General features: G+C 43.9%; 1 protein-coding gene across 3 annotated transcripts in view; it reads right to left on the minus strand.

Moving 5' to 3' along the window:
• The window catches only part of CDC123 (cell division cycle 123), a 55,983-nt gene that overhangs the window by 12,239 nt on the left and 22,233 nt on the right, over window positions 1–21,511 (minus strand). Inside the window, exons 10-13 of one of the 3 annotated variants that reach the window (XM_079993324.1) lie at window positions 20,985–21,107; window positions 16,318–16,346; window positions 6,813–6,941; window positions 22–159 (exon numbers count right to left, since the gene is read on the minus strand). In XM_079993324.1, the coding sequence (XP_079849450.1) occupies window positions 22–159; window positions 6,813–6,941; window positions 16,318–16,346; window positions 20,985–21,107 (419 nt within the window). The remainder of the gene's footprint in view (window positions 1–21; window positions 160–6,812; window positions 6,942–16,317; window positions 16,347–20,984; window positions 21,108–21,511) is intronic. The other 2 variants (XM_079993325.1, XM_079993326.1) reach the window with 2 other exon arrangements.

Genomic DNA, 21,511 nt, shown 5'->3' on the forward strand with positions numbered 1-21,511 from the left:
TCAGTTAGGAAACTTACTTACCAGTTTGAGCAGGTCAATTAATTTGTGAACATCTTCCCCAGTGGAAAGGTCTACAAAATCTTTGGGCAGCCTGTAGCTGAGATACGGGCTAGGCTGAACAGTAAGGTTGCTGTTTGTACAACGGAATGATGGATAGTCCTAATAAGGGGAGGCAATAAGCAAGAGATGTCAATTTGAAATCACCATTGTGTGTACCTAATTAGCGCAGTATATTTCAAATAATTGACCCCCCCCCCAAAAAAAAAGCCTCAAAAGGATCACATTGGGAAGGATCACTCACTTGGTATTTCTACTTTATCAATGGCTTTTTAATACACATTTTAAATTGTATTTTCCAAACGTACATTGTATTAGGAAAAAGCCTCAAAATATTGTAGAAGAGTTAGACATTTCTGAAGGACAAAAACAACTGAATTTCCAGGAGGGCCATTGGAAGAATGGAGTTCACTGAGGTGGCCTGCTGGCAGGTTCTATTACATAAATGCAGCTGCCTCCACAGCCTCTGTTGCCCTTTGGCAAGCTGGGTGAAGGTGGTCTTGGCCTAGGAGCCTTCAGTTGCCCCTTTTTGCTATTAGTGGGAATCAGTACTCTTGTTACATAAGCTCTCAAATACTGATAAAATAAAATGGAACTGGAAATATCAACAGTTCAGTTAGAAGACCCGATATTATAAAAGAAGCATCCACTAAGAAACAGAAGACTGTTAAATGTACAGTGAGAAAGTTCATGCATAAAGGTGATGCTTGAAGACTGATGTTACACGTAGAGGCTTTTGTTTTGCCTGGAAAGTGCAAAAAAGCTCAGGGTGACGAGCAACTTGGAAAGCAGAGCTGTCACTAGGAAGGCCTTCTTCAGATTAATCTTGCCTTTCATTTCCAGCTCCCTGAAGTCCAGAACACCAGTGTATATATGCAGAAGTTCAAAAAGGAAATTTATGAAAGATACTCCCTCACAACTCCAGCTGCTCAAAATGTAGCAGTGGGAATGAAAGATCAAGGGCCCATTTTATTTGGCTGGAAGTGAACCTACTAAATTGTGAATGAAGAAGTGGCAAAAAAAGATCAGCTTCATTTGCAAGGATTTTTTTAAAAAATGTAGGTAGACACACAGATATAACACACTAACAATACTTGGACCTTTAGGTTTTGTATGTGCATGCACCCCATTAATTGACACCCTTACTGCTGAGTAGACATCAGAATACAAATAGATTTCCATTTCTTGGATACCATGGAAAGTGGGCCATCTCTACATCTCTACATTAACGAATCAGTAGTCCCATCAGCCCCCTTGCTGCCTTGCTGTGGCGAAGGGGCTAGAATAACTCGGAGAAGCTATGAGCTAGAATAACTCGGAGAAGCTATGAGCTATGCCGTGCAGGGCCACCCAAGATGGACAGGTCATAGTGTCCATTCACCCAAGATGGACAGGAGTTTTGACCAAACGTGATCCACCTGGAGGAGGAACCGGCAAGCCACTCCAGTATCCCTGCCAAGAAAACTCCATGGACAAAAACAACAGGCATATAAAGTTATGACGCTGGAAGATGAGCCCCTCAGGTCGGAAGAAGTCCAACATGCTACTGAGGAAGAGCGGAGGACAAGTACAAGTAGATTCAGAGCTGATGAAGCGGCTGGGCCAAAGCCGAAAGGTTGCTCAGTTGCGGATATACATGGAAGCAAAAGGAAAGTCTACTGCTGTAAAGAAAAATATTGCATAGGAACCTGGAATGTAAGAACCATGAACCTGGGTAAGTTGGATGTGGTCAAAAATGAGGTGGCAAGAATAAATATTGACATCCTGGGCATCAGTGAACTAAAATAGACAGGAATGGGCGAATTCAGTTTGGATGACCATCATATCTACTACTGCGGGCAAGAATCCCGTAAAGAAATGTAGGGGTCAGATGGGATTACCATGAGGAATTATAAAATATACATCAAGCCATCGTGTTAACAATGAAGACATTGTGTTGACTGGGTTTGATATATTGACAATAGTTTCTGATTAAATCCCATAAGATTCTACATTCATGCCCTTTTCAAGCCCTTTTGACTCTACTGCCCATTTCTCTCTCCTCATGTCACGTACGCAGCAGTTGCTTCACCAGGCAGGCGTCCTGGGCCATAAAGATAGTGGGTGTCAGGGAAGAGTTAGAAGTTTCCAGTTTATCAGAGGGAGAAAGCATTCCCCAAGGGGGGAAGGAGAGCAGTGAATCTAATAGAAGAGAACAGGAGGAACAACAGGGAGGGACCGGCTGTTCCCAGGAAAGACAAGGGTTCAGTTCTAGCTCAGATTGGGAGGAGGGGAGATACAGGCCAGCTCTAGCCAGGAGGGTAGGAAAAAGAGCGGGAAAATGAAGGAAAGGGCGCCTTCGCCATTTTGAGGGTGGCTGGTCATGGAGAAGCAGAGCTCAGAAGGTAGCTGAAAGAAGTGACTCTGAGGAAGAATATTTAAGAACCATTTATAAGATTGTTTTGTTAATACGCAATAAAAAGTTATAAAAGAACAAGAAGCGTTTGTGTGGTGATCTGAAGAGGACAACGACCAGGCCTGACAGAATACCTTCTGCTCTGCGCCTCTTCACTCTAAGTAAAGAAGGAGAAGCCAAAATGGAGGGAGCTGTGGCGCCAGTTGGGCAAGGAGAAACCCCAGCGCTCCAGCTAACATTACAGGACTTATGGCAACAGAACTTACAGTTGAAAAGTCAAGTCGACATACTATCAGCAGCACTGGGAGAACATAGAACCATGCTGCAAGCAACGTGTGGAGATAGAGGGAGTAAAACATTTACTGTACGTCCACATAGCTTCAAGGGAGAAAGCTCTGAATACATGGCTTTCAAGACAGAAATTTTTCACATAATTGAGATAAAGGATAAAGAATTTCAATCTGAGCAAGAGAAGGTTGCTTATGTGATTAATTTCTTGGAAGGGAAGGCTAAGGACTGTGTTATACCCCTAATATCTTGAAGGGATGCCGCCCTAGGAAATCTACAAATGTTTCTGCAGTATCTAGACACGATTTTCTTACACCCTGCGCATGAAATAACCACAGCTAGGCAGCTGCTGAGAATGAGACAAGGAAAAGATAGATAGACAGATAGCAAGGAAGAAGAGTTCATAGGGTTCGGTCCTTCAGAAACAGAGGAGAGCGAGGAGGAGGAAGGGGGACTTAGGGGAGGGGGTGATGTCAGGGAAGAGTTAGAGTTAGCAGAGCTCAGAAGGTAGCTGAAAGAAGTGACTCTGAGGAATAATATTTAAGAACCGTTTATAAGATTGTTTTGTTAATAATCAATAAAAAGTTATAAAAGAACAAGAAGCGTTTGTGTGGTGATCTGAAGAGGACAACGACCAAGCCTGACAGTGGGCAGGCTCCTTTGAAGTAGTTTCTTATATATTAATCTTAGGATGTTAATCTTAGGGCCAGGAAACAGGTTTCACATTAAGGTGATAATGGTCACTGTCCTCCTGGCCACCCTCCTTATCATGTGTACTGATTGTTTATGACCTCCGGGGTTGCTGTATTCGCTCCTTTGTAGTATTCATTCATTTACCCCCAAAGTATGAATGGATAACTAGTGTTTATAGTTTAACTTTGTCCCCACTTGAGGTTTGTTTGAATGCTCAGAAGAAATCTGATTGGTTCTTACGAACACTCTGTAAAAAGCTTTTTTGTGAATAAAAACGGGGCTGCACATGGGACAAGCACAGAGAGACACGATTATACACACCCTTCCCAGAGTCTTGCTGGTTCAAGCCTCTGTGTGTATTCTTATTAATCAGAGTTCAATCCTTCCTTTACTTTGCAAACGCAACAAGAAATGGAGTGGCCCTCATAGTCAACAAAAGAGTGGCGAAAGCTGTACTGGGATGCAATCTCAAAAATGATAGAATGATCTCGATATGAATCCAAGGCAGACCTTTTAATATCACAGTAATCCAAGTTTATGCACCAACAACTGGTGCTGAAGAAACTGAAATTGACTAATTCTATGAAGACTTACAACACCTTATAGAAGTGACAACAAAGAAGGATGTTCTTCTCATTATAGGGGATTGGAATGCTAAAGTTGGGAATCAAGAGATAAAAGGAACAACTGGCAAGTTTGGCCTTGGGGATCAAAACAAAGCAGGGCAAAGGCTAATAGAGTTCTGTCAAGAGAACAAGCTGGTCATCACAAACACACTTTTCCAACAACACAAAAGACAACTCTACACATGGACACTACCAGATGGGCAGCATCAAAATCAGATTGATTATATTCTCTGCAGCCAAAGATGGAGAAGCTCTATACAGTCAGCAAAAACAAGACCTGGAGCTGACTGTGGCTCAGATCATCAGCTTCTTATAGCAAAATTCAAGCTTAAACTGAAGAAAGTAGGAAAAACCACTGGGCCGGTAAGATACAATCTAAATCAAATCCCTTATGAATACACAGTGGAAGTGAGGAACAGGTTTAAGGATTTAGATTTGGTGGGCAGAGTGCCTGAAGAACTATGGGTGGAGGCTCGCAACATTATACAGGAGGCAGCAGCGAAAACCATTCCAATGAAAAGGAAATGCAAGAAAGCAAAGTGGCTGTCCGACAAGGCCTTACAAATGGCGGGGGAGAGAAGGCAAGCAAAAAGTGAGGGAGATAGTGAAAGATACAGGAAATTGAATGCAGATTTCCAAAAAAGAGCAAGGAGACACAAAAAGGCCTTCTTAAACAAGCAATGCAAAGAAATAGAGGAAAACAACAGAATGGGAAGAACCAGAGATCTGTTCAAAAAAATTGGAGATATGAAAGGAACATTTCGTACAAAGTTTACCATAATAAAGGACAAAAGTGGTAAGGATCTAACAGAAGCAGAAGACATCAAGAAGAGGTGGCAAGAATACACAGAGGAATTATACCAGAAAGATAGGGATGGCTCGTATACCCCAGGGTAGTGTGGTTGCTGACCTTGAGCCAGACATCCTGGAGAGTGAGGCCAATGGGCCTTAGAAAGCACTGCAAATAACAAGGCCAGTGGAAGTGATGATATTCCAGCTGAACTATTTAAAATTTTAAAAGATGATGCTGTTAAGGTGCTACACTCAATATGCCAGCAAGTTTGGAAAACTCAGCAGTGGCCAGAGGATTGGAGAAGATCAGTCTACATCCCAATCCCAAAGAAGGGCAGTGCCAAAGAATGCTCCAACTACCGCACAATTGCACTCATTTCACATGCTAGCAAGGTTATGCTTAAAATTCTACAAGGTAGGCTCAAGCAGTATGTGGACCAAGAACTCCCAGAAGTGCAAGCTGGATTTAGAAGGGGCAGAGGAACCAGAGACCAAATTGCACACATGCGCTGGATTATGGAGAAAGATAGAGAGTTCCAGAAAGACATCTACTTCTGCTATGCATCTACTATGCAAAAACCTTTGACTGTGTCGACCACAGCAAACTATGGCAAGTTCTTAAAAAAATGGGAGTGCCTGATCACCTCATCTGTCTCCTGAGAAATCTCTATGTGGGACAAGAAACTACAGTTAGAACTGGATATGGAACAACTGATTGCTTCAAAATTGGGAAAGGAGTACGACAAGGCTATATATTGTCTCCCTGCTTATTTAACTTGTATGCAGAATTCATCATGCGAAAGGCTGGGCGGGATGAATCCCTAGCCGGAATTAACATTGCCAGAAGAAATATCAACAACCTCAGATATGCAGATGACAAAACCTTGATGGCAGAAAGTGAGGAGGAATTAAAAAAACCTTTTAATGAGGGTGAAAGAGGAGAGCGCAAAATATGGTCTGAAGCTCAACATCAAAAAAAACCAAGATCATGGCCACTGGTCCCATCACCTCCTGGCAAATAGAAGGGGAAGAAATGGAGGCAGTGGGAGATTTTACTTTCTTGGGCTCCATGATCACTGCAGATGGTGACAGCAGCCACGAAATTAAAAGACACCTGCTTCTTGGGAGAAAAGCAATGACAAACCTAGACAGCATCTTAAAAAGCAGATATCACCTTGCCGACAAAGGTCCGTAGAGTTAAAGCTATGGTTTTCCCAGTGGTGATGTATGGAAGTGAGAGCTGGACCATAAAGAAGGCTAATCGCCGAAGAATTGATGCTTTTGAATTATGGTGCTGGAGGAGACTCTTGAGAGTCCCATGAACTGCAAGAAGATCTATCCATTCTTAAGGAAATCAGCCCTGAGTGCTCACTGGAAGGACAGATCCTGAAGCTGAGACTCCAAGACTTTGGCCACTTCATGAGATGAAAAGACTCCCTGGAAAAGAACCTGATGTTGGGAGAGATGGAGGGCCCAAGGAGAAGGGACAGAGGACGAGATGGTTGGATAGTGCTCTCAAAGCTACCAGCATGAGTTTAACCAAACTGTGGGAGGCAGTGGAAGACAGGAGTGCCTGGCATGCTCTGGTCCATGGGGTCACGAAGAGTCAGACACGACTAAACGACTAAACGACTAAACAACAACAACAGTCCCATCAGCGCATACACCTGGAACTGGTAATGCAGCAAGATGGCCCTGCCAGAGGATGCTTGCGGATAGATGAATCACTTTGAAAAGCAAACCTATGAGCAGAAAACAGACTCTGCCCAGCAGCACTTATTATCTCTGCGATTCAAAATCAATGGAAAGTCCATGTATTCATTTAAACAAGACACAATAGCTTCCATGGATGTATAAACACAGCATAATGAATCCTTGCATCCAGGTACATATACAGAAGCCAGGAAGACCTGCTTAATTATATTTCCAGTCACATTCCACGTGTTCCCCCCATCTGTTACCTGTTCCATGGCTCCACCTTCACTCTCGTCATCTTTCAAACCATTTCCAGATCTCAGCTCCTCCCACATAAATAGTAGAGAATCTGTTACCTCGCCAAATGGATTAAAATCAATTAACCACACTCTACCCTGCAGAAGAAAAATGGCAGAAGCAAAATATAAATCTATTTATATAGGACAACATGAAGAAAGCCTTTTAAATGGAATGTTGACCCACATGCTTTCGCAAATTTTCATGTGGGGTTCAGTTCATTAACAGAATAGCTATCTGATCTGGTGGGGTGGAAGCAAGGCTGGTTAAGGAGGTCAGGAAACCACACATTAACAATTAAAACATATGTGGAGGTTGACTTATGGAAGATTGACCTATTGGTGTCTATGAGCCATGACAGCTAAATAGCATCTGGATAGCAGGTGCTAATATGAAACAATGAGGGGTGGCTGCTACCTGTGAGCCAGGCTTATTAAGAGAACTTCCACAGGGATGCCTTCCAAACGTTGTGGACTTCAACTCCTATCATGACTGACCATTTAGCATGCTGGCAGAGGCGAATGGGAGCTGCAGGCCACAAAATCCTGAGGGCACTACCCTGGCTGCCCCTGTTCTTAAAGTATCTGACTGGACACTGCCGGAGGCAGAATATTGTGGCTTCAGCCTGATCTAGCAAGATAATTCTTGCCTATATCACAAAACGGCAAGCCACTGTCTTTTGCAGTCTTTCCATGCATGCATGTACTAGACGTGAAAGAGTGCTGTCACTTAAATAAATCAGGCAAAGTCCACATTTTGGATCCCTGTTGTACTGGTAAAACAAGATAAAGCTAACCCACAAACTGAAACTAACACGAGGGCAAATAAAAGAGGATGTGGCTCTCCTTTATTACATACACAGCCCAACAAGACAGCAACCCACCATACAGCCATACAGATTGACATGGCTACCTTGATACAACAACTCCTCCTGCCCCTCACACATGCAAACAAATCTCACTGCAGTCAGCTGAAAGCAAGCAATCACAGGCCCCAACCTCTCTTACGTCAAAGAAAACAAATACATGAATAGAAAGAAAGCCTACCCATGTGATGCTGACACAAAAACCTCACACTTTCACCATGCAGACTACTGCCTGCTTCTCCCTCCGCTCTCTCTCCCCCCCGCCTTATACTGTATACAACGTTAAAGTCTCACATCAAACATAACTGATCAATAGAAAGGACTTTATCATATGAAAGTAGAGACAATGTTCGTACTATTGTAACCCAAGAAAATCCTTAATAAAAACAATTTAAAGAAAAGATAAAACCAATTTGGTCACAAAAAGAATCAGCGGCTAGCAAATTTTGACCCTTTGGTGTGAAAGGTCTCCGTCTTCAGCTTGGTGAAGTGCAAAGTGTTTAAACAGCTGTATGCAGTTTGCCCGTCTAAACCATTTTAGAGGCTTTGGCAGGAAGATTTCTACATCATTTAGACCGTGGAAAGGCAGGCCACTCTTCCCAGTGTTCATGACTATGCCAAAGTTTTGCCAGCACACATCATTTAAACTTATCTCTGCTGCCACAACAAATTTCTTCCTTTTAAATGAAAACTGGGATGCTCAGGATTCTAAGGGGTGGAAGCCACACAAAATAGCATCAGTCCGTGAACAGTTATGACGGTCTACTCAGGCAGATGGAAGCTCCAGTATCAAAGATCACTTACAGAGATGTTGAATGGACAAGGAAGTTCTACAGTTCCAACCACAATGTTTCTCCAATTCCTATCCGTACCTTCCTTTGGAACATTCCTTTGGTGGCCTTGAACGATTGCCAATACTTCAGAACAAACAAACAAGGTTCAGCAAGATTGCCCGGCTGAGAGTGCTGAACAGCCCAGACTCACTGGAACAACTCTGGGGTTGAGGCAAATGTCAAAAATGCTTTTAAATGTTTTTAAATGTTTTAAAATAGTTTTTAATTTGTGGCATTTTTAATTACCGTTTTATGGTCTGGTTTTTGCTATGGGGGTGAATTAAATGATTAGTTGGGGCTGGGGATTAGTTTAATTTTAAGTATAACTGTGAATTGTGTTTTGTTTTGGGTTTTTTAAAAATTAGTTTCTCTCGTTTTATATAGTTTGTATTTGGTCCCTGGAAAAGACCGATGTTGGGAAGGAAGGATAACAACAGGAAGATTTAAAGAAGGAACTATTGGAAACTCAAGGCAGTAGAAACATAAGATGATTAGAACCCCACTGAACTTGAAGCATGGGAAGCCCCCCCCCCCAAAAAAATTATAATTTGGCAGAATATTTGGACTATATGATATGTATTTGTATAATTTGGAATACTTAATGTGATTTGATTGGATTGTTAAAATGGAAAATTTAACAAAAAATATTTTTTAGGAAAAGACCCTGATCTTGGGAAAGACTGAGGGCACAAGAAGAAGGGGACGAGGACCAGATGGTTGGACAGTGTTCTTGAAGGTACGAACATGAGTTTGACCAAACTGTGGTGTAATGGTTCTAGGGGTTGCTCGTGCGTAAACCGGCGCTACACCTGGCTGGGTTGCCTGAGTGAACCTTTTCTGTCCGGACAGCCCCTTGCCCGTGGCTGTCTCAATCGCTGACAGAATCCGTCAGTGGGCGTTTCTTGAACTTCTTCCAGCAAAGAAGCTCTTTGACGCCTAGTCTCCGCCTACTCTCCCTGCGCGGAAGCCTTCTGCGCAAGGAGGGTGTGGGCAGCGGAGGACCCTTACTCTCCCCGCTGGTCCCAGGCGAGGAGTCATGGGACTGCCTCGCCGATTCCCCCATCTGCCCCCCTTCTCCGCTGGTGCTACACTGATTCCCTTCCCCAGAAGATGGGCTGCCTCTCCCCATCCCGGGACACTCTCTGGAATCCCTCTGGAGCCCGCTCTCTCCCTCTGGCCCTGATGGCAGTTCCCTGACATGCGGGAAGCAGTGGAAGACAGGAAGGCTTGGCGTGCTCTGGTCCAGGGGATCACAAAGAGTCGGACATGACTAAACAACATCAACAAATTTGGTTCTTGAAGGGAGAGGGTCAGGGCTGCCTGGAAGTGGGCCCCAGCCAACAGAATGACTGGGGCAGGTTCCACGTGGGGTGGGATGCACTGGGACACCTGATCTCAGTGATCACGAATAAGAGGAGTTACGCCAGGACCAGACCATGTCATTACCGAGGAGGCAGGTTTAGTCGTTATTGGAGGACTATCCCTGCCTCCGGGTCTGGTCTTGACCAGAAGGATATTGGAATCAGCAAGGGAGACCCACATGACCTGAAGGTGTTGCTGTGCAATGCCAGGTCAATGATTCACAAGACCACTGCCATCCATGACTTTATCGTGGATGGAGGACTTGACATGACATGTGTAACAGAGATTTGGTTGAATGAAGCAGATGGGCCTGTTCTTGCCGCTGCATGTCCACCAGGTTTCTCTTCTGCACAGGTCATGCGGGTGGGGAGGGGGGTTTGCAGTGATTTTTAGGAAGTCATTAGCTTACACCAGGCATCCTATTGGGAAGACCCAGTTTTCTTAGTGCATGTTCTGGAAGTTGGGCAATAGGGGCAGTACAGGATTCCTTTTGGTGTACCAACCTCCACGCTGCACAAAGGATTCCCTGGCCAAGCTGCTTCAGGTCATGACGGACGTTCTCCTGGAGGGCGAGGGCAGGAGAGTGCTAGAGTCCTGTCTAGTCAAGCTGCATGGGATCAATTCCAATCTGTTACCTCCGAGGATGTGGACAGGCTGCTTAGACGAGTGAAGCCAACCACCTGTCTCCTTGATCCTTGCCCATCCTGGCTCATAAAAGCAAGCTGGGAAGTACTGGGTGATGGACTCTGTGGGGTGGTGAATGCATCCCTCTGTGAGGGAGCCTTCCCAGACCCACTGAAAGAGGGGGGGTTGGGCTGAAAGTTCATCAGTATGCAGATGATACCCAGCTCAACCTCTCATTTAAATCAGAACCAGTGAAGGCTCTGAAGGTCCTGAGTGAGTGTCTGGAGGTAGTTGGAGAATAGATGGCGGCTAACAGATTGAGGTTGAATCCTGACAAGACAGAAGTCCTGTTTTCGGGGGATGGGGCGGGCAGGTGTGGGGGACTCCCTGGTCCTCAATGGGGTAACTGTGCCCTTGAAGGACCAGGTGCACAGCCCAGGAGTCATTTTGGACTCACAGCTGTCAGTGGAGGCACACGTCAATTCTGTGTCTACCAGCTCAATCTGGTACGCAGGCTGAGACCTTACGTGCCCGCAGACTGTCTCGCCAGAGTGGTGCATGCTCTAGTTATCTCCTGCTTGGACTACTGCAATGTGCTCTACATGGGGCCAACTTTGAAGGTGACCCAGAAACTACCACTAATTCAGAATGCTGCAGCTAGACTGGTAACTGGGAGTGGCCACCCAGACCATATAACACCGGTCCTGAAAACCTACATTGGCTCCCAGTACGTTTCCGAGCACAATTCAAAGTGTTGGTGCTGACCTTTAAAACCCTAAATGGCCTCGGTCCAGTATACCTGAAGGGGTGTCTCCACCCCCATCGTTCAGCCCGGACATTGAGATCCAGCTCTGAGGGTCTTCTGGCGGTTCCCTCCCTGCGAGAAGTGAGGTTACAGAGAACCAGGCAGAGGGCCTTCTTGGTAGTGGCGCCCACCCTGTGGAATGCCCTCCCATCAGATGTCAAGGAAATAAACAACTATCTGACTTTTAGAAGACATCTGAAGGCAACCCTGTTTAGGGAAGTTTTTAATGTTTTATTGTGTTTTTTATTTTCTGTTGGGAGCCACCCAGAGGGGCTGAGGAAGATAAATTATATTTTTATTTTTATCATCATCATCATCTAGCAATATGAGCCACCAAACACCTTTGCTCTGCAGCAGCAGACTCAGAAGATAATGCTGCTCAATTGCAGGTTTCCACAACCCAGTAATGAATACAGAAAGTACAAGTAAATATGATCGCTCCAATAAATTCTAGGCAGTTAAGCACATTTTCCTGCCTATTTTTGACATCACAATGTTGTTAATAGCCACACTTTTTTGACTACTATTCAAGATTATTCCTGCTAGAGGAAAACCTTCCACTAGAGATTCATTTATATAGCCACTTTTAAGGTTTAATAATCAATCTGCACAAACATCTTTTTTCAAACATTCACATAGCTGAAATGTTTCTCCAAAAGCTCCATTGTGCCCACAGAGCCCCGTTTGCCATGCCAAGGTTCACTGCAGACATTTATAGCCCAAACCTAAATATAAAAAGGTAAAGGTAAAGGTACCCCTGCCCGTACGGGCCAGTCTTGACAGACTCTAAATATAGTTGCTTGTAAATCCACTAATCTTGGTGGAACAGGCTCAGTGGTAGATCAGCCATCGGCTGCTCTGAGGAAAGCCAGAGTACCAGAGTTGGATATCTATCAGTGAAAGTGCTTGGTATAAGCTTGAAAGACACATCTGTTTTATCACTTTTAAACTGCCATGGCTTTCCACAAAAAAGGGGTTGGTTAAAGGTGCTGAAAGTGGTTTCACCATCAATCCCTCTTGCCAGGGAGCTTCAAGCAATATAGCTCTGTGAGGGGAATAGGGCTCTCCTAATAACTCTTAGCACCCATAAGAAACTACAGTTCCCAAGATTCTTTGGGGGAAGCCATGACTGTTAAAATGGCATAATACAGCTTTCAATATATGTGGCCAGAACTGCATATACAGCCCTCTTACACTTGACCCATTTGATTCTGTTTAAAAAGTGACGGGCATTAACTGCCGCCGTGCATTGGTTCAAACCTGCATGTTTCTCTGTTTTTGATAGTTCTTTCAATCGTTTTATCAATTGGTACTTCAGCAAAATTAAATTAGAAATTCATGGAGGATAAGGCCTTGCTTGTGGTTTCTCATAGACCTCTGGTTGGTTAGTGTGAGAACAGGATTCTGGAGCGCATGGGCCTTTGGCTGGATCCAGCAAGGAGCCTTCTTAACTAATGAAGAACAACTGTGGTGTTTTATGAACAATTCTCAAGACACCTCTGTTTCAAGACGCCCCCCAAACACTGTTCCCTTACCACCCACCCAAAAAAGCTGTAAAGAGAGAGGAGAAGATGAAAACTGGAGGGAGGGAAGGAAAAGGAGTATACAATGTACTTGACCAGGCATCTTCAAACTACGGGCTGCGGGCCGGGTCTGCCCCACCAGGCTCGTTATTCCGGCCTGTGGACCCTGCCGCCCGCTTGGTCAGTCCCCACGCACTGAGCTAAATCGGCACGGTGTTTCCTTGAGAAGAAGCTGTGATGCCTCGCCACAAAGGGACTGACTTCCGCAATGCTGCTGCGGCTTCACATTGGCAGCAGAAAACTCCTGCAGCCAATCCAAAGCCACGGACGCCTCTGGACGGGGGGCGACGCTGCCATCATCACAAGAACCCAGCCGGCTAAGCCGCGCCAAGCAGCAAATATGGCTCCCCAGCACAAGGAATTTCTTCTTGATCCAGCATGTCTCCAAAAAGGCTCCCCTGGTAACGCACAAGCAGATAAGGGTGACTTATTTGGAAGATGCTGGATTTTCAGTCCCCTCCTTTTCCTTTCCTTTCCGCACCAGGATTCTTGAGGAAGGGGGAAGGGAGGAGGAGGAGGAGAAGGATCAAGTCTGGGCAAACCGCACTGAGCTCAAGCCATCTGCAAAGTGGGTCTGACCCGACACGGATCAACAGCCAGGCTGGGAAGATGGGCAGGCACAGGGGTGGGTGCTGTGCAGCGCCAGCAAGAGACTGAGCTCTCGAGGAGCTGAAATGGACACGATCCCACTGTTTCACCTCCGGCTGCCTTATAGACTTCCCCACCCACTAACACCTAATTGTCCAGCCTGCTTGTGGAAGCTATGAAGGGGGCCAGGCGGGGGCGGAAAGCAACAAGCAGAGGGAAGGGGTCAGTAGACTTCCTCAGTGAGGAGTGGGCCCACCTCCAATTGCCTTGCTGCCTTGCCTGGGGCCCCCAATCGCCAGATAACCAGGTCAGGAAGCGGGGGTGGTGAGGTGGGGGAGATTCAAGGGAGAACGGGTGGGGCGGGGGAATCCTTTTGCAGTCAGCTGCATTCCCATGCTATAGGAGAGGTGGCCATGCCCTGGAAAGGAAGTGAGGGGGAGGCGTGCGCAGGCAAGGCAGTGATGGTCAGATCCAGCCCATCCAAGGAGGTGCTGCCCTCTCCGCAAGCTCACCTTGTTCCTCCGCACATGCCGATGGTGCAAATATATTCTGCATGGGCAAGAATGCTGTCTTTGTCGACTGCGCCTTCCAGAGGAGGGGTGGCCCTGCATTTGCCCCCGCAGTGAGTCATGAGGATGGGCGACACGCAGACAGGCTGCACCATGGGGATCGGGGGAAGGGAAACGTGCGCGGGCAGGCTAGCACATGGGGATTTGGGGTTGGAGGACAGGCGTGCAAGCTGGGGGTGGAGGATGGGGGTTAGGTGTATAAGCTGGGTTGTGGGGATGGGGGCATGGAAGGCCTGCATGTAGACTGGGCCATGGGGGTGCGGGAGATCCATGTGTAGGCTGGGTTGTAGGGACGAGGATTAGCGATATTGACCATCTCATTAGCCAAAAGCAGGTCCATACTTCCCATTGAAATACTTATAGGTTTATGTTGATTAAAATCGTTCATTTTAAATATTGTATTGTTTTTCCTGTTTTTTTTTTGTGCACTACAAATAAAATATGGGCAGTGTGCATAGGAATTCATTCATATTTTTTTCAAATTATAGTCCAGCCCCCAACAGTGTCTGAGGGACAGTGAACCGGCCCCGTTTAAAAAGTTTGGGGACCCCTGTACTGGACAAATACACAGACACAGAGACACAAACAGAAACAAGCACGCACACACTTTAGAACAGGCATAGGCAAACTCGGCTCTCCAGTTGTTTTGGTACTACAACTCCCATCATCCCTGACCACTGGTCCTGTTAGCTAGGGGTGATGGGAGTTGTAGTCCCAAAACATCTGGAGGGCCGAGTTTGCCTATGCCTGCTTTAGAGAGCCAGGCTTACCAGAACATTTATCTAGCTCAGCCTCCTGTTTCCCTCCAGTAGCCAACCAGATTTTCGCATGAAGCACAAACATGACATGAGGACCACAGGCCTCTCCTGCTGCTGTCCCCTGCAGATCCTGGAAGCAGCTCAGCGATCATGACTAGTAGCCATTAATAGTCTGGAGGTGCAGTTGACAATATTTTATTTTTAAAAAGGCCCCCAAAGCCATACTATGTGTTTTGCACATTAGGCTGTTTCATATATCCTGCTTATTCTTTTATCTTGCCATTGGATCCAGTAAGGTCCCAACCTACTGCTCAAAACACTTAATTACTGGGCAGCTTCCAGCATTGTGAAACCGCAAGTGTGACTCTCAGAAGACAGGCTCTCTGAGCAAATGACAATTCTCACACTCCCAAGGTATACCCAAGTAACAGATACAGATACTATTCTGTTTTACATAAATACATCACACATTACTTAATGCCATATTGATTTTAAGCATGAGAAAGAAGCCACTGCCCACTCCCATAGAAGATGGGCTTGCCCTGCCATTACAGACATATACAACATGTGGAATTTGACCACATTTAATTATACAGCAAGTCAGCATTATAGATCCCATGTTGATAGAAAGCTGGTCCACCAAAATCCACGGTTAATGTGAAATGTGAACTTTTTAGCCGCTGCAGCAAAGGCTCCAGCATCGTCCCACGAGTAAAGAACCATTGCTAGCAGTCCCCTGTGGTGCTTTGAGACAGAGGCAGGTGCCAGTGGTGTAGATCCTGTGAGAGGGATTGGACCCATCACCTATACTAGACTGGAGCTGGCATATCAAAGAATAAAGAGAAATTTGCCTGCCCCATCTTCCGTTCTGGCAGGTATGAGCCAGGAGGGCTTTCAATGCCGTAGTAGATTTGCTTGGAACAGTTGAAGTGCAGGATAGAATGGCTGACTATGATTATGCAGACCTGCCAGTATTGTCTCCATCCCCAAATAGGGCACCAGCAAATCTTAACAAGGTATTACAGAGAAGGATGAAGTAGAGCTTGTGTTTTAGAATTTAACAAACAGCCATTCATTCTCTTGCAGAAGCAAACTGCAATTTCTACATTCATATGTTGAAAACCCACATTTCCAGGCGGTAATGGTATTAAAGACTGCAAAATCACTCCAATTCAGTGGTGACTGGAACCAGGTTTCTGCTTAAGATATATACCAAAAATTCTACAATACTGATTGTTGCAAGAAAAAATGAAAAATCCCACTGGGAACTCACAGAACCAGTGTGCCTGAAGCACACTTGGATATGTACTATTCAAGCTTATTGATGGGTACCCTGCATAAGATCATGCCAACTGTTTTATTACTGTACACTATCACTTTTTTTTTTTGAAAAGCAGAATAAAATACTGCTTTGTCAAGGAGACCATACTCAAAAATTTACACAGAATAAAAATAATAAAGCATTACAAACCAAAGAGTTGACTTACCATGCTGTCCCTGTAGATATCAAACACAACTAGAAAGATTAAAGAAGGAAAAAGAAAAGGGGAGGGGAGGAAAGAGAAGAGAAGAGAAGAGAAGAGGCAAGATTAATAGGTTTACTAAGCAAAACCTGAAAACCACTTCAATTTTTTTGCTTTTAGGCCTTCTTAGAACTGAAGGTGCTCTTATTATGTCACACTGAAACAAGCATGGATTCTTCCGGTGCTGTGAAAGGGTAAGTGAGATGTGTTGGGCCAAGCAGGAGGAGGGCACACTCCGCCTCTTCCCATGAACTTTATCCTTCCCAGAAAACTAGGACTAGGAGTTTCTTTTTTTTATAATTTTTTTTTATTAAGAATTTTGTTAATACAATAAAGAAAAAAAGACAGAATAAACAAAGAACAAACAAAGAATAAAACAAACATAAAATTATACATCTTGTAATAACCATCTTTTCTTCATTTTTTTCCTTTTGGACTTCCTCACGTCTCTCGCTCCTACTTTCCAAGTTAATAAAACTTTAGCCAGCAACTTATCACCTTATTTTCATTCTTATTGTACAGAATTCCAATATTTTATCCATAACTTTGAATATTTTTGTCAAAATCCTAAATACCTAGTTTTAACATGATATTCATTTAAAATTTATCTTTCTCATGAAATTCACTCATTCTCATAATTTTTTCAGCTAACTTTATGGTGCCCTGTTGTTTTCAAATCTCTCATCCTTCTTAACACTCATATAATTTACAGTGTTTTTGAAGATAGTCCTTAAATTTCTTCCAATCCTCCTCCACTGCTTCTTCTCCCAGGTCTCGGATTCTGCCGGTCATTTCTGCTAACTCCATGTAGTCCATCAGTTGCATCTGCCATTCTTCCAGCGTGGGCAAATCTTGAGTTTTCCAATGTTTGGCGACAAGTATCCTTGCTGCTGTTGTTGCATACATAAATAATGTTTGGTCCTTCTTTAACACCCTCTGGCCAACAATGCCCAGAAGGAAGGCCTCTGGTTTCTTAGGAAAGGCATACTTAAATACCTTTTTTCATACTTAAGTGGCATACTTAAATACCTTTTTTCAGTCCAGATAGTCCAGCATTATCTCATGCAGCTTCTTATAAAATTCCGATTTCCCCTCATTTGGTGCGTAGATTCCTAATATCAGAAACTTTTCTCCCTGATTTTGTATCTCAATTGCCAAGATTCTTCCTTGCTCATCTTTAAATAAAAATTTTGGTGATAGGCTCTCCTTTGCATATATCACCACTCCTCTTTTCTTAACTCGATCCGAAGAGATAAATTCTTGTCCTAATCTTTTATTTATTAACACTTTCCTATGGAGCCTAGTCACATGTGTTTCTTGCAAACAAATAATGTCCAATTGTTCTTTTTTCAATATATGAAATATTCTTCTCCTCTTTTCCGGGGAATTGCAGCCATTAATGTTCCAGCTCAGAAGTTGCAGAGACATCCTGGACAAATCTGTTATTCCTCTAGTGGTGGTATCTTTTTCTCCGGGTCTTCAGGTCCCGAAGGTGCAGGTGCAGGTGATGGCCCAGACCCTAAAGGTCTTTCAATCCCTTTCTGAAGATCCTCTCCGTAGGCACTCAAAAATTTTTCTTTATCCTCGGCTGTTTTAATTTTAACCTTCTTCCCTCTAAATGTAAAGGATAATCCTTGGGGAAATTCCCACCTAAAAACAATTGAGTTGCTCCTCAGCAGTTTTGCTAACTCAGTATAAGTGGATCTAAGGTCCAGAAGTTGTTTTGGGATATCTTTATAAATTTCTACTCTTTTGTCCGAAATATCCAGTGACTTTCCGTAATGTAGGCCTAGTATTTTGTCTCTTTCCTCCTTAGATCTCAAAGTGATCAAGCAATCTCTGGGCCTGTCTTTCCTTGTTGTTTTTCCAAGTCTAAAAGCAGTCACAATTTTAAAGTCCTTTTCTTCCTCCAAAGGCCAAAACTTGGAAAATTCTTTTGTCAGGAACTCAATTAAATTCCCTTGTTCAAGTTCTGGTATAGACCTCAATCTCAGATTATTTTCCCGACTCCGCAATTCTATCATAGACAAATACGCCTGCTGTTCACCAACCTGTTTATGCAATGGTTTTACCTCTTGTTGTAATTCTTCAACTTTTTGGCTGGCTTCCTCAGCCAGCTTGCGGTTTTCTGAAGTGGCCTCAAATAACTTTCCAATCGATTGTGCATTCAGAGCAACTTGTTCAGTTAATTTATTAACACTGGCTGTATTTTGGTCAATCTTGGCTGTTTGTTCATCCGCCTTTTTATCCAAAACTTCCAATTTTTCAAAGATTTTCTCTAATACTGAACCAGATCCTCCTGCAGCCATATCTTCCAACAGTGGTTGCTCAACTTCTTCTTCCTCTGCCAGCAAAACAGTAGGAACAGATGATCTACGCGGCTGTGAAGTTAAAGTCAATGTTGTTTGTTTAGCTTTCGCTTTAGCCGCTCTTGTTTTCCCAGTGCCACTCATTCCAGTATTGTCTAACTAGGACTAGGAGTTTCATGGAGGCTCCCTAGGCAGTTTAAAAGCCTGGTTCTCCAGGGTTCAAAAAATGTTTGGGGAGCTTTGACAAGCTTCAGGTCTTTGGCGTCTAGAAGTGGGAAAGCAGTTGGAATGCCAACAGAGCTAGTGCACTCATCCCCAGGACCAACCCTCCTTAAGTGTTTGCTTTGATCAAGAACATAACACCTGAAAAAGGATTCAGATGAGTCTGGAAAGTTTTAGGCAGATTTATGGGTGATAAGATTCTTATTAGTTATGGAGGTTTAAGGGAAATAACTCAAATGGGACTTCCCAGTAGAGTCTGCATAACTCTTAAGGCTGCAACACCACGCAGGCTTAACTGAGAGTAAAACCCATTGAAATCAGTGGGAGTTAAATGGCCTTAGGCTGTAAGTGCTCAAATACACTGTGCTCAGCTGGATTTGGGAAGGCTTAAATTTCTCTGTAGTAGTAGCCCATGTGAACTTATGATCATCTGGTTACTGACACATTTGCTACAGGGTAGCTCAACACAGGAAACTGCTTCAGGGCATTGACCATTCTTGACCCTCCAAGTATTTCTTCTGAAGCATTATCAAGGAATTTTGTTCCCAAAACAGGGAGTCATGTAGTCAATTCTTTGGATATCTGAAAAAGTCTAAGTGACTGAAGTCAGACCACGCTCTCTTGCGTAGCCCATGAAATTACAACTCTTTGTAAACTGTTGTGCTTGCCTAATCCAATAACTCTGGTTGTTTTAAAGGTCAGTCAAAGCAGCCAGAGGTTCTCTTAGAACCTCCTTTTTAGACATATTGGAATGCAATTCTCATCATATCCCACAGCTTTAGTGATTGAAAGTAAAGATTATTACTTGTTGCAAACACTACTATGTAGAACAGCCTCCCTCAACTTAACCAACCAACAAACCACCCTGGATTGAGTGTTGTTTATTTTCCCTGTATTTTTACAGTATGGTTGCTTAAAACGGATTTATGTATTTTACAGATACCTATGACATGTGTAGGGACGCGGGTGGTGCTGTGGGTTAAACCACAGAGCCTAGGACTTGCCAATCAGAAGGTCAGCAGTTCGAATCCCCGCAATGGGGTGAGCTCCTGTTGCTCGGTCCCTGCTCCTGCCAACCTAACAGTTCAAAAGCACGAAGTGCAAGTAGATAAATAGGTACCGCTCCGGCGCAGTGGCGTAGCGTGGGTTGTCAGCACCCGGGGCAAGGCAAGTAATTTGCGCCCCCTAACCCGTGGATTTGCGCCCCCTAACCTGTGGATTTGCCCTAACCCCAGATGTTGCGCCCGGTGCGGCCGGCTCCCCCTGCACCCCCCACGCTACGCCACTGCTCCGGCGGGAAGGTAAACAGCGTTTCCGTGCACTGCTCTGGTTTCCCCAGAAGCTGTTTAGTCATGATGGCCACATGACCTGGAAAAACTGTCTGTGGAAGTGGACAAACCCCGGCTCCCTCAGCCTTTAAAGTGAGATGAGTGCTGCAACCCCAGAGTCGTTCGCAACTGGACCTAACGGTCAAGGGTCCCTTTACCTTTATGACATGTGTGCTGCCTTGAGAGGCTTGTTTTGCACCAAAGTATGGTTAAAATTAGCATTTCTGTACACACATTCTCCTACATCACAGGGTTCCGCTTGTATAGTTTTCTAAATTCAAAAATCAATTCCAAATTAAGTGATTAAAATATCACTACTTTTATTTAGTGAAGAGTATCAATTTTTCAGCCTTAGTTTGGATTTAATGAAATAGCATTCATTACAGCTGAAGAGACATCTCCATTCAAGAAAGACGGAAACACTTCTGTCCTTAAACAACTTTACCTCATAAAAACTGAATAAAATAATCTAGGACTATAAATTTCACTGTGACAAACTGCATGAGCACATGGGAGAAGAACCTGTACAATGTGAAACAAGCAAAGTCTATAGAGCTTCTTGGGAAACTTCTCACATGGCAAATGAAGCAAACCAAATTTGAATAAAAAGCAACTTCACTATGTAAATGGCTGCAGGTGGAACTTTAAAAGATACCTCTGGGTGCACGTAGAATTCTGCTTCCACCCCACAGGTGTTCCTAGCTTTAAATAAAACTTTTTAGCTCCAAAAAAGCACCAGTTCCTTTCTAATATTAGCTCAAAGAATACTTACAGTCTTCATCAAAAAACTTATACTGGATGTGTTTCTTGAAAAACTCTTGTGTAAGTCTACAGATCTCTTCTTTTTGTTTTGAGATGTGCTCGTAGTATTGAGTGTAGTCTCGCTGAGATATACCTGTCAGGAGAATTACATCAGTCATCCATAGCTCATGTATGATTCAACTAGAAAGCAAAGCTGTCTGAAATACGCTTGCTGTGATGTTTCTTTCACAGACAAAAAACAAAAGAATGCTCGCTGCTTGGTCATTCTCTGTGCTAACATAATCATTCAGAAAGGCCTCTGACAGACCTTTTGAAAACAAATTCAATGGGATGCAATCGACCATGTTAGCTGGTTTTCTTAAATAATCTTTTTTTATGAAGCAATAAAATATGGCATTTGGAACTACTGCTAAAATAAAATAAAATGATTGTGTATTTTGTACTGTGACTTCCTCAGAGTTACTTGGATTCCAGCATGATTTCAAAACTATTTTACAAAAACAGAAAATATTTTAATAAGATAGTGGTACCAAAGCA

Source organism: Podarcis cretensis (genome assembly GCF_951804945.1).
Source record: "Podarcis cretensis genome assembly, chromosome: 10".
NCBI lineage: Eukaryota > Metazoa > Chordata > Lepidosauria > Squamata > Lacertidae > Podarcis > Podarcis cretensis.